The sequence below is a fragment of the Erinaceus europaeus genome, chromosome 8 (genome assembly GCF_950295315.1).
Source record: "Erinaceus europaeus chromosome 8, mEriEur2.1, whole genome shotgun sequence".
Taxonomy (NCBI): Eukaryota; Metazoa; Chordata; class Mammalia; order Eulipotyphla; family Erinaceidae; genus Erinaceus; species Erinaceus europaeus.
The window spans coordinates 38,900,385-38,912,698 of record NC_080169.1 but is presented as its reverse complement, the minus strand read 5'-3'; the positions used below and the strand labels follow the sequence as shown (position 1 = coordinate 38,912,698).

At 33.4% G+C, this 12,314-nt stretch overlaps 1 protein-coding gene across 8 annotated transcripts in view; it reads right to left on the bottom strand.

Moving 5' to 3' along the window:
* Positions 1–12,314, bottom strand: part of DGKB (diacylglycerol kinase beta) — a 918,246-nt gene that overhangs the window by 410,999 nt on the left and 494,933 nt on the right. For all 8 annotated transcript variants that reach the window (XM_060196157.1, XM_060196160.1, XM_060196152.1 and 5 more), the window contains one exon: positions 8,584–8,648. In XM_060196157.1, coding sequence (XP_060052140.1) covers positions 8,584–8,648 — 65 coding nt within the window. The remainder of the gene's footprint in view (positions 1–8,583; positions 8,649–12,314) is intronic.

Sequence of the window (12,314 nt, the reverse complement as noted above, 5' to 3'; positions counted from 1 at the left end):
GGCTGTCCACTGTCACGGTTACTCTTCAACATAGTATTGGAAGTTCTTGCCATAGCAGTCAGGCAAGAGAAAGAAATCAAAGGAATATAGATTGGAAGGGAAGAAGTCAAGCTCTCACTATTTGCAGATGATATGATAGTATACATAGAAAGACCTAAACAATCCAGTAGAAAATTACTGGAAGTTATTAGGCAATATAGCAAGGTATCAGGCTACAAAATCAATGTACAAAAATCAGTGGCATTTCTTGATGAAACACTAAATCTGAAGAAGAAGACATCCAGATCACTCCCATTTACTGCTTCAGCAAAATCAATCAAATACCTAGGAATAAAGTTGACCAAAGAAGTGAAAGACTTGTATACTGAAAACTATGAGTCGCTACTCAAGGAAACAGAAACTGATACCAAGAAATGGAAAGATATCCCATGCTCATGGATTGGAAGAATAAATATCATCAAAACAAATATTCTCCCCAGAGCCATATACAAATTTAATGCAATACCCAGCAAAGTTACACCAAGCTTCTTTAAGAGAATAGAAAAAACACTACAATAATTTATCTGGAATATGAAAACACCTATAATTGCCAAAACCATCTTAAGGAAAAGAAACAGAAATGGAGGCATCACACTCCCAGACCTTAAACTATGTTATAAAGCCATCATCATCAAAACAGCATGGTACTGGAACAAAAATAGGCACACAGACCAGTGGAACAGAATTGAAAGCCCAGAAGTAAATCCCAACACCTATGGGCATCTAATCTTTGATAAGGGGGCCCAAAGGATTAAAAGGAAAAAGGAGGCTCTCTTCAATAAATGATGCTGGGAAAACAGGGTTGAAACAAGCAGAAGAATGAAATTGAACCACTTTATCTCACAAGAAACAAAAATCAACTCCAAATGGATCAAAGACCTAGATGTCAGACCAGAAACAATCAAATACTTAGAGGAAAACATTGGTAAAACACTTTCCCACCTACACCTCAAGGACGTCTTTGATGAATCAAACCCAATTGCAAGGAAGACTAAAGCAGAAAAAAAACCAATGGGACTACATCAAGTTGAAAAGCTTCTGCACATCCTAAGAAACTATTAATCAAACAAAGAGACCCCTCACAGAATGGGAGAAGATCTTCACATGCCAGACATCAGACAAGAAACTAATCACCAAAATATATAATGAGCTCAGCAAAATTAGCATCAAAAAAGTAAATGACCCCATCCAAAAATGGTCAGAGGATATGAACAAAACATTCACCTCAGAGGAGCTCCAAAAGGCTAACAAACATATGAAAAACTGCTCTAGGTCACTGATTGTCAGAGAAATGCAAATTAAGACAACACTAAGATACCACCTCACTCCTGTAAGAATGGCATACATCAAAAAGGACAGCAGCAACAAATGCTGGAGAGGTTGTGGGGACAGAGGAACCCTTTTACATTGCTGGTGGGAATGTAAACTGGTCTAGCCTCTGTGGAGAGCAGTCTGGAAAACTCTCAGAAGGCTAGACATGGACCTTCCATATGATCCAGTAATTCCTCTCCTGGGGTTATTCCCCAAGGACTCCATAACACCCAACCAAAAAGAGGTATGTACTCCTATGTTCATAGCGGCACAATTCATAATAGCTAAAACCTGGAAGCAACCCAGGTGCCCAACAACAGATGTGTGGCTGAGATAGCGGTGGTATATATACACAATGGAATACTATGCAGCTATCAAAAACAATGAACCCACCTTCTCTGACCCATCTTGGACAGAGCTAGAAGGAATTATGTTAAGTGAACTAAGTCAGAAAGATAAAGATGACTATGGGATGATCCCACTCATCAAAAGTAGTTGACTAAGAAGATCTGAAAGGGAAACTAAAAGCAGGACCGGATCAAATTGTAAGTAGGGCACCAAAGTAAAAACCCAGTGGTGAGGGGTAGACATGCAGCTTTCTGGACCAGTGGGGGGTGGGAGTGGGCGGGAGGGATGGGTCACAGTCTTTTGGTGGTGGGAATGGTGTTTATGTACACTCCTAGCAAAATGTAGACATATAAATCAGTAGTTAATTAATATGAGAGGGGGAAAATCAATTGTATGTCTCAAAGTTTCTCAAAACACAAACTGAATCTTTTTAATATATAGGCTATGTATTTGATATGCGGACTCTCTCAAAAGCCTAGACTAAGCAGATTAGAAGCATCCAATAGCACAGCTATATACAAGATACTGGATACTGTACAGCAATCCATAACAAAAGGACTTTTCAAAGTTAACCCAATTAACAAATAATGTGATGATAACATTAACTATCGATTGTCTTTTTGAACCCTAAGATAGCAGGAACCTCACATCTCCACTATAGAGCCCCTCCTTCCCCTAGTCCTGGAACCCTTGGATAGGGCCCACTTTTCCGTATGCATCTCCCAATCCAAACCAAATAATATTGCATCTGCCAATCACAACCTGACCAACGCAACGAATGCCACCTCAACATGCTTCACCTCAGACTGTGTCCAGAGACTTCACGTGTGGAATGACAACCCTTCAGCTTCATTACTCGGGTGAGACCTTTCCTTTTATAGTACACTCTAATTTCATCTCAGGTAGTTCACTTTCTAACAAAGTCCCATAACCTAGATATACACCAGTTTCTGTGAGAGAGAGCTTATGTTCACACGTACCCATAAACTACTGCAAAATATATACCTGAAAGCAGAAGTACACTAGAGTTTGCATTGAGTACCTCCCAAACACTTCCTCTCCACTATTCCAAGCTTGGGATCTATGATTGCTCAACAAATTGTTTGGCTTCGTATGTTAACTCTCTTTTCAATCACCAGGTTCCAGATGCCACCAGGATGCTGTCCAGGCTTCCCTGGATTGAAGACCCCACCAATGTGTCCTGGAGCTCAGCTTCCCCAGAGACACACCTTACTAGGGAAAGACAGAGGCAGACTGGGAGTATGGACCGACCAGTCAACGCCCATGTTCAGCTGGAAAGCAATTACAGAAGCCATACCTTCTACCTTCTGCAACCCTCAACGACCCTGGGTCCTTGCTCCCAGAGGGCTAGAGAATGGGAAAGCTAGAGAATGGTAGGGGGCGGGTTATGGAGATCGGGTGGTGGGAATTGTGTGGAGTTGTACCCCTCCTACCTTATGTTTTTGTTCATTAATCCTTTCTTAAATAAAAAATTTAAAAAATATATAGTTTTGAATAGTCTTATGCAAATGTGAAAATTCTTGTTTAGTGATCTAAAGAAATGGTAGAGGAATTTTTGTGTAAGTTGAATCTTTTCATCCAAATACACAAAGTTGGGACTAATTTAACCATTCAAGCTTCCACCTGTATAACCTAGACAAAAATGCTGGCCTAGAAAGAAAGAGCTCTGATAATGAGAAAATGAGTTTCAACATACAAATAATTATGGATACTTAATTTACTTACTTTTAATGAGAGAGAGAGTTAGAGAGAGAGAGAGAGAGAGAGACTAAAGCACTGCATTGTCATGTAAGGTGCCAAAGTTCAAAGGGCTACACACATGCTGGACATGCACTCTATCTCTTAGCTACCAGCTCAGTCTTATTCAGTTATTTTGAAAATCTCAGAAACATATTTTTTATTAATCATGGAATTAGAGAGTATAATTTTTTTAAACTACCACGTCATCAAATTATTTTTTGAATATTTTCCCTAAGGAAAGGAACACTTATCTAAAGAGACCTATGTACACCTATGTTCATAGCAGCACAATTCAAAATAGTCCAAACCTGAAGTAACGCAGAGACACCTAAGAATTGATGAATGACTAAGAAAATCGTGGTATATAAACATAATAGGATACTACTTACTCATACTCCCAGAGGGATAAAGTATAGGAAAGCTATCAAGGGATGGGATATTGAGTTCTGGTGGTGGGAATTGTGTGGAATTGTTCCCCTCTTATCCTCTGGTCTTGTCAATATTTTCATTTAATAATTTTTTAATGGTATCATTCCTTTGCCTCATCTAGGATGGAACTTGAAGGTATCATCTTAATTTAGATAAGCCAAAAAGGGAAGGATTCATATAGGAAGGTCTCACTTGTAGGTGGAATTTAATCAGTGACAATAGGGAAAACACAAAATGAAACTTAGTTAGGCTTTGATATATTGTACCAAACCAAAGGACTGGGGAAGAAAGGGTGGAGGGGGTAGAAAAGGCTTTGGAGGCCTATTACTTGAGTGTAGAAATAACCTAAGTTTTATAGACATCTATCATGGATATATGAAAAATCGTACTCTTATGCCAACAACTTTACTGTCTTAAATTAGTAACCATCCTCTAAACTGATAAAACAGAAAAATAATGTAGATAGATACAGAAACTTTGAAAAGTATTAATGATCATCAATTTGTCAGTGTTTTCTCAGCAAACAGTATGAAATGTAACATTTTAAGAATTTGAACTGATTCTCTAAAAACAATTTAAGACTATAATATTAAAACTTGCTCTTTTTTCCCTTGAGTCGTTGCATTTTGTATTTTACTTGCAAATCCTTATCAGCCCTGCATAATTATTCTCATAAAATTATATAGTTTTCTATGTTTACACAATTATTATAAAACCTTTTAACAATCATTTCAGTTATTCACATGTTTATACTTATATATAATTATTATTATTAAAATATATAATGATCTAACTAAATGGAACCTAAAGAGGTATAATATATGTGAGTTGTAAGTCATATGTTTGATTATAAATTTTAAGGCCAAATATCTGCAGTGATTATTTTTTACTTAGTAATTGATAGTAGTAGCAATTGTTTAGGCCATAAAGGCTCAGATTATTTATTTTAATTTATCTTGATATAATAACATCTTACAGTTTAGAGCTGAAGCTCATACTAGCTTTAAATAGCAATGTTAAATAGAAATTTGTAAGAGAATATGATATAAACTTTCAACTTGCACTCTCTTAAGCACCAGAAAATATCATTATCTTTCCAGTTTTTCCAATTCTGTCATAAAGAAGTATAGTGATCAGAATTATATATTTTGGTAATTAATTTCCATAAGATAATGTTAGAAACATCATTTTCTTTAAAATATAAATGAATTTTAAGGTGAACATGCTAGAGGATAATATTAATGGCATATGATTTACTGTGAAAGGGATTTTATCTGAAATTCCACTATTAGGAATACTTAAAAAATCCATTTGAAAATTCCTGAAAATATTGAAGAGAGCTATGACTGAATACGTCTTGATGGTAAAGTCTGAAGATCTGTCCCTAGTCAGTATAAATTGTTTCTGCATAATATTTGGCTTTTTTGCATGGATACTTATTAGAAAATGTCCATATCATGAACAAATTGCAGTAGAGGTTAGTAAATCATCTAGTTTTGTAAATTCTGAGTGAAATCAATGTATAAATGTGTAAGTTAAAATGCAATAGCCAAATTGACCTCATAGCATATCTAATTTTAGGATTATTATCTTAAAGAACTTTTGATCATTGAACATCTACTTTAATGTTAATATTTTATTACTACAAAATTACAATATTTTCTTTAAACTACAAGACTTAGTCATGTCCCAGATTTAAGATACATTTAAATAAGAGATACTTTTTATTGAATAAATACATCAGAGAATGCAAACACATTCTGTAAATTATATCTAATCTTTAAACTGGGCAGTGTGAAATGTCATAAATTAATAGTATGATTGACAATAAAAATTAAGTAGGTATAGCTGAATAATAGGTGCTTTTATTACTAAGAAGAATTAAACTTATTATGGTGAATAGAATTCATTAGCCTTTGACACTTGATTAAGGATAATAAATTTTGGAATTCTTATATGTAGGTTGTTAAATTTGATTAGAACATAAATATATTGATATACTCCCTATACTTTGAATTCTTCTTTCTCCCTTCTTTCACCTATCTCTTCATTCTCTGTTCCAGCCCTTCTCATCTATTTCATTTCCCTATCTCTGATGAAAAAAATGCCATGAAATTATTAAAACTTTTTCACTCTTATAAGTATTATATTTTATAATGAACATTCATTGTGAAATTCCTGAAAATGCTGCATGGTATATTTTCCAAGCAGTATTTTTTGCATTGAACCTAATCTTAATATGTGGATATCAACATGAGTTTTTCATTCAGTGGCATTTGGATAAACATAGGGTAGTCTATTATTTAATATGTCTTCACGTATTAATAAGCATGTTAGTTTCCAATACATTGAAAACCTATCACCCAGCGCTAAAGTCTAGTATGAAGTGAAATGTAAAACTTGGACAGGTTATGATGTATTGCACTAAAGCAAAGGACTGTGTAAGTTGGGAGAGGAATAGGATAGAGGAATGCTGGGCTCCTGAGGCATGATGATGGAAAAGGACATAAGCTGGAAAAGAGTGTCTTGCAGATATCTGCCATAGAAAGATGAGGGGGAGTCGGGCGGTAGCACAGCGGGTTAAACACATGTAGTGCAAAGCACAAGGACCTGCATAAGGATCCTGGCTCTAGCCCCAGGCTACCCACCTGCAGGAGAGTCGCTTCACAAGCGGTGAAGCAGGTCTGCAGGTGTCTATCTTTCTCTCCCCCTCTCTGTCTTCCCTTCCTCTCTCCATTTCTCTCTGTCCTATCCAACAACAACGACATCAATAACAACAATAATAACTATAACAATAAAACAAGGGCAACAAAAGGGAATAAATAAATATTTAAAAAGAAAGATGAAAGGTTGTATTTATGGTGGGGAAATATCTCATTTTTATGTCAGTCTATGTTCATATATTTGATACAATGAAAATAATTTAAAGTAAAATGTTTTCTTGTTCTAGATATACTGAAAGTAAAGTTCAGAATTTTAATTAGATCATGTATAAGTTAATTTTTATTATATAAGGCACAAAATGTCAGCAGTACAAAAGATGTTGAATAAAAATATAGTTATCATGTCAACCATTTGATGCTCTTCCCCAGATAAAATAAGAATTAACATATTTGTGAACTGTTCTAAAGATACTATCTGCACATGTATTCATATACTTTTTTCTTTCCTTCTTTCTCTCTTTTTTTTTTGTTTGTTTATTATTGCTTAATTCTGCCTTATGGTAGTGATAGGAATTGATCCTGGGATGTCAGAGCCACAGACACTAAAGTCTTTTTTGCATAACCTTTTTGCATTACACTATCTCCCCAGCCCTATTTTGCATTTTTCCTAAAGGAAAATTATAGCTGTAGGAACTATAAATGATGTAAGAGCTACATGGTTATAGAGTAAGAATAAAATCAAATCCTGAAATTAGGTACTAAGAAGTATGTTTTCATATTTTATTGAAGCATTTAAATTAGTAAATTTAATGAAAATTCATAGAGGACTTCATGAATCATAAAACAATTTAATATGATAAATACTGCATAAATTAGTATACTAATGTCTATACCTGAGCAAAATCTAAAATAATTTTGAAGATTAATTTAAAATATCACTTATTTGAATCTTCATGGTAGAGGATTATGTTAATATAATAATATGTGACAAAACTGAAATAAACGCTATGTCAATTTTCTTATATCTAAAAACAATATACCCTTTGACTTTGGACTTTAATATGTAAATCACTGATACCAGGACATGGCTCAGCATTAGAATACAAGACATACATGCTTGAAACTTCAGGTTCAGTAGTCATAAGCCAATAGATCAGAGGGCAATCGTCCATAACTTATGGATGATCTGGTCTGTATCTCTCACCCTCTCTTCTTTATTCTCTTACTTTCATACATGCATAAAATAAATAATATATATGCATATATTACATAACTAATTATGATATATAGAAATTCTGATTATGGTCTTATAACATGGTGAAATAGGATATTACTGAATCAAAAGAAGTAGTCCTATAGAATTAGCCTTATTAATTTATAGAAAGTGGACAGATATAAAGCTAAACCTTTATTTATTTCTCTGAGTAAGAGATGACTCAATGTTTACATTGTAGCAAGAAGCAACCTCTATAATATTCCTGTATTAACAGAAGTAATTTATGTCAAGATTTTGTTCTTTGAATAATTACAATAATTTATGTAGATAATGCTCTATCTTTGGTTAAGGTTGATAATGGACAAAAAAGTATAAAGATCTTATATGAGAAGTAGGTACCAACAGGTAATTCTCAACATTCTCAACAGGTAATTCAACAGCATTCTCAAATAAGAACCCTAAATTTTTCTTTAGGGTTTAGAATGATTAACCCTTGCATACTGAGTCTTCCAGCATATATCAATTAAGATGCCAAGCATAGTTTAATAAAATTCCTAATGTATGTTAATAAAATATTACTTTCTCATTATACTTGATATCTTAATGTTCAGCCCATGAGGTTAGACTAGTAATGATCCCCAATGCATACTCCATTATAAGCTCATTAAAACCTAACACAAAAATTCTAAAAATTATGTGAAAAAATTTTTAAAAAATTCTACACATATCATGCTTGTATGTCATGTTTTATGTCATGCTGTAATCTTCTTTAAGACACAATCCACCAAAGGACACCATAATTATAATTTCACTTACCTACTGTTGAATTTTTCTGGGTGTTTTTCTCTCATGATGTGGAATCTATGTGCAATCGAAGCATCCTAGGAAGCAAAACAGAAAAGAAAACCAGGAGAGTTCATTATCCTATGATGCTGTGAAAATAACAGTGAAAAGAAAAATATATCTTTGATGTCTTTTCTAAATTATTACTGCAAAGGCATTCTGAAATTAAGAAAATTGTTAACATATGTAAACTCTATGCAAATGTTTATATAATTACTAAAACACTGATGACTTGCTAATTTGCTTCTAAAACTTATTTCTACCTCATTTATATTTTCGTTTTAAGATTTATCCTCATGTTCAAAGTATTTTTCAAGTTTTTATTTTAAAAGAAGCTGCAAATATTGTCACAAAGGAGTTGGAAGTATGGTCAAAATGAAAAATTTATCAGAAAGTTTTTAAGTCTTTGAGAAAAACTATGGGGAAAAAAGATACTCTAAAAGTACATATTAAATAAAAACAAGTATAGTATATGACTGCCAAGTTTGCTAAGAGTATATTGGATGCATAATTAGTAACTGTTCATCCAACAAGTAAGTTTCTAACATATATTGATTAATGAATAAAAGCAACAAAATAAATTTATTTTTGGAAAATTGGCCACAAGCATAACTAGGATCTTATACACAAAATGCACCTGTTCTGAACCCTAAAGGATGATTTTTTTTTCTCCTCCATTAGGAAATAAGCTGAGACTTTCTATATGGCACAGCATCACACTGAATGAATAATATTGATAGAATGTTGTAATTCATGCTTTGTAGGCACAGTCTATTCTAGGTAACTTTAGAAAGTGGCCCTTTTTTATTCCAAGCAAGGAGATATTATTTCATTCTTCATCTATACATGATTAATCACTCCAGTGAGAAACTAATATATTAACCAGTCATGTCAATAGAATGGGATTATTGTTACCATTAACTTACTTCTTTATGTTGAAGATAAAAAGAAAATCCAAAAACAAAGGAACTAAAGAAGTTGTGTATTTGAGAATATCCCAAAACACTAATCAAGGATTAAATTTAATGAATGAAATGAAAAGTCTAATGTGCTTACTCATGCATAACAAAGCATGAGGTACAAGAGAGGGACCAATGCCCACTGCAGATGGCAGAGAGTCTCTATCCTCTGCAAAATAGACTTGTGATAAAACCATATTTTTTTCTGACCAAACATTATTTCTCTAGAATTGGTTGAATAAATTAACTCATGTACAAGTGAAAACAAAACAAACAAAAAATCTAAGTCTAAATAAAAGCAATTAAAACATATGAAAAGATTCCTCTATGCTTTGAACTTTTAAGATAATTCTGTTATATGAAGATTATCAACTTCCTGATTTGCTAAGAAATAAGAACATCAGAATGGTTCACTTTTATTGATCTAAAAGTTCTCAAATACAGCATAGAATTTCTTTATAAATTCTTGCCAAGAATTCTTTAACAAAGTAAGTGCAGTTTCCCTATTGTGATATGAAAATCTAGAAAATAGAAAATTATCTGAGCCAAACTATGGTGTATTGCCTAGCACGAAAGTTAATTAATTTGAAGTATTATTTATTTTAAGTTTTCCCTTATCTAGCTCCAAATCAATCTGAAATACTTTATAATTATACACCTACATCTTGTATACCAGCTAATTAATATCAAAGAAATATGAATTAAGTAACAAAGATTATTGATCAACAATATTTGTTTATCCACATGGAAACTATCATTGAATTGACTTCCACTTAAATAACTTGCTTCTGTTTATTTAGAGAACTAAAACTCTTAAAAACAGATTGTGTGGCACAATTTGTTTTATAAGTGCATGCTTTTTACAATAGTAAAATTCTTAAAGGACAAAGGGGTAGAGGAAAGAAGTTAGAGTCACAACAGATCATTTATGTAGATTTGATTATAACTGAGCAAACTCCATAAAAAGCAGAAAAAGAAAGTCAAAGATAAGTTTAATATTAGCTCTCTTTCCAAATACGTGGACAAAAGATCATGTAATAAAAGAAGGAAAATAAAAACTAGTGAAGAACACTGGCATTTCTTTTTCCTGGTGTTGAATGGATTCCACCACAAAGAGAGAGTTGGCATTGCTGACTACAGGATTGATAAAGAACAATGGCAGCAGGTGTTCATTTGGATGAGAATTCAGACCAGATTCCCATGGGATTCTGTCCCTTTGGCATGACCCCAAGAAACTTGAAAGAGAACTGCCAAATACTACAAATTTATCCAGCAACCATATTTCAGAAATACTTACAACTCTCTAAAAAGAAATATTTTTAAAAAGTAACATCAGTAGATATTTGTATTATTTTTTAATCTTTCCATTGTATATTTTATAGTTTGTATAGAAAATAAACTGAAGGAAACATTGCTTCTCTACTAAAGAATGAATATGTTTTGAATTCACATAAAAATTTCACTTCCAATAGGGGTAGATAACATAATGGAAAGAAACTCATGCCTGAGACTCCAAAATCCCAGGTTCAATCCCCCACATTATCATAAACAAAAGTTGAGCTGTGTTCTGGTAAATTAAAACAAAGAAACAAACAAAAATTACTTCCAATATTTAGTTAAAGAAACTATATTTTGTGTGAATAAGTAAGTTTTCTAATCAAGAGCTAAGTTATCAGTCTGGCCCAAGAATCACTTGGCTTATTCAGAAGACATCAATTCAATCTAATGAGATATTTTCCTTATACCTGACAAGAAAAATCAAGACTATTCTCAACTTTAGACTGTATGATAGGATCAGAGCTGATGAAAGCAGGCAAGCACTTTAGGCATGGTGAGTAACCATATGCAAAGATACTGTATAGAGACAGAGTACAGGAACCCCCAATTTACTGGAACCAGAAAGGCAGAGATTTGGTCAGAGTTGGTCAAGATATCTATTAAAAGATTTTTCTTTTGGTATTTTGGTATAAACAATGGGATTTGTAGATTTGTGGAGGTGTAAAACTTTACTATGGTGTTGCAAACTAAAATATTTTACTTAAAAGAAGGATGAAGGTACATACTTTAGGATCTGACAAACAGTGCCAATTGCTATGCTCATGCTATCTGTATGATATGGTCTTTTCATCTGAAAAAATGAAAATAGTGCCAGTCTACCTCATCATGCTACTTCTAAAATTAAATATGTTTATTCTTGTAATTGATCCATTGGTATAAAGGTAGATAGTAAATAAAACAAGAAATATGTCATATTGTCCAGGCACTGGGCATAGACATGACTAGTCTAAAACATGTCACTGAAAAAAAAATGATGGTGTTAACACAATAATCATTTCCTTAAACACTGTCTGACCTAAACGTACTTACATAATAAAGCTTTGCAGAGGCCAGAAAACAAGTTTACCTAGTAGGGTGCACACATTGCTCAGGTTATAGGTTCCATACCACTGGGGAGCACCAGACATGAAAACTTTATTAACAGAGTAGTACTGTGGTATCTTCTCTTTCCCTCACCCTTCTCTGTCTTACTTCCTGTCTACTCTGTCTGAAGAAAACCAAAGGAACAGTGGAATTGCCAATGCACTAAGCCTATGAACTTAATAAAAGAAATGTTTTGGTAACATACTAAAGACCTAGAATATTCTATAATTTCTTTCTTTTGGCCTCCAGGGTTATCACTGGAGCTTAGCACTACGAATCCACTACTCCTGCAAGCCATTTTCCCCATTTAGTTGCCCTTGTTGA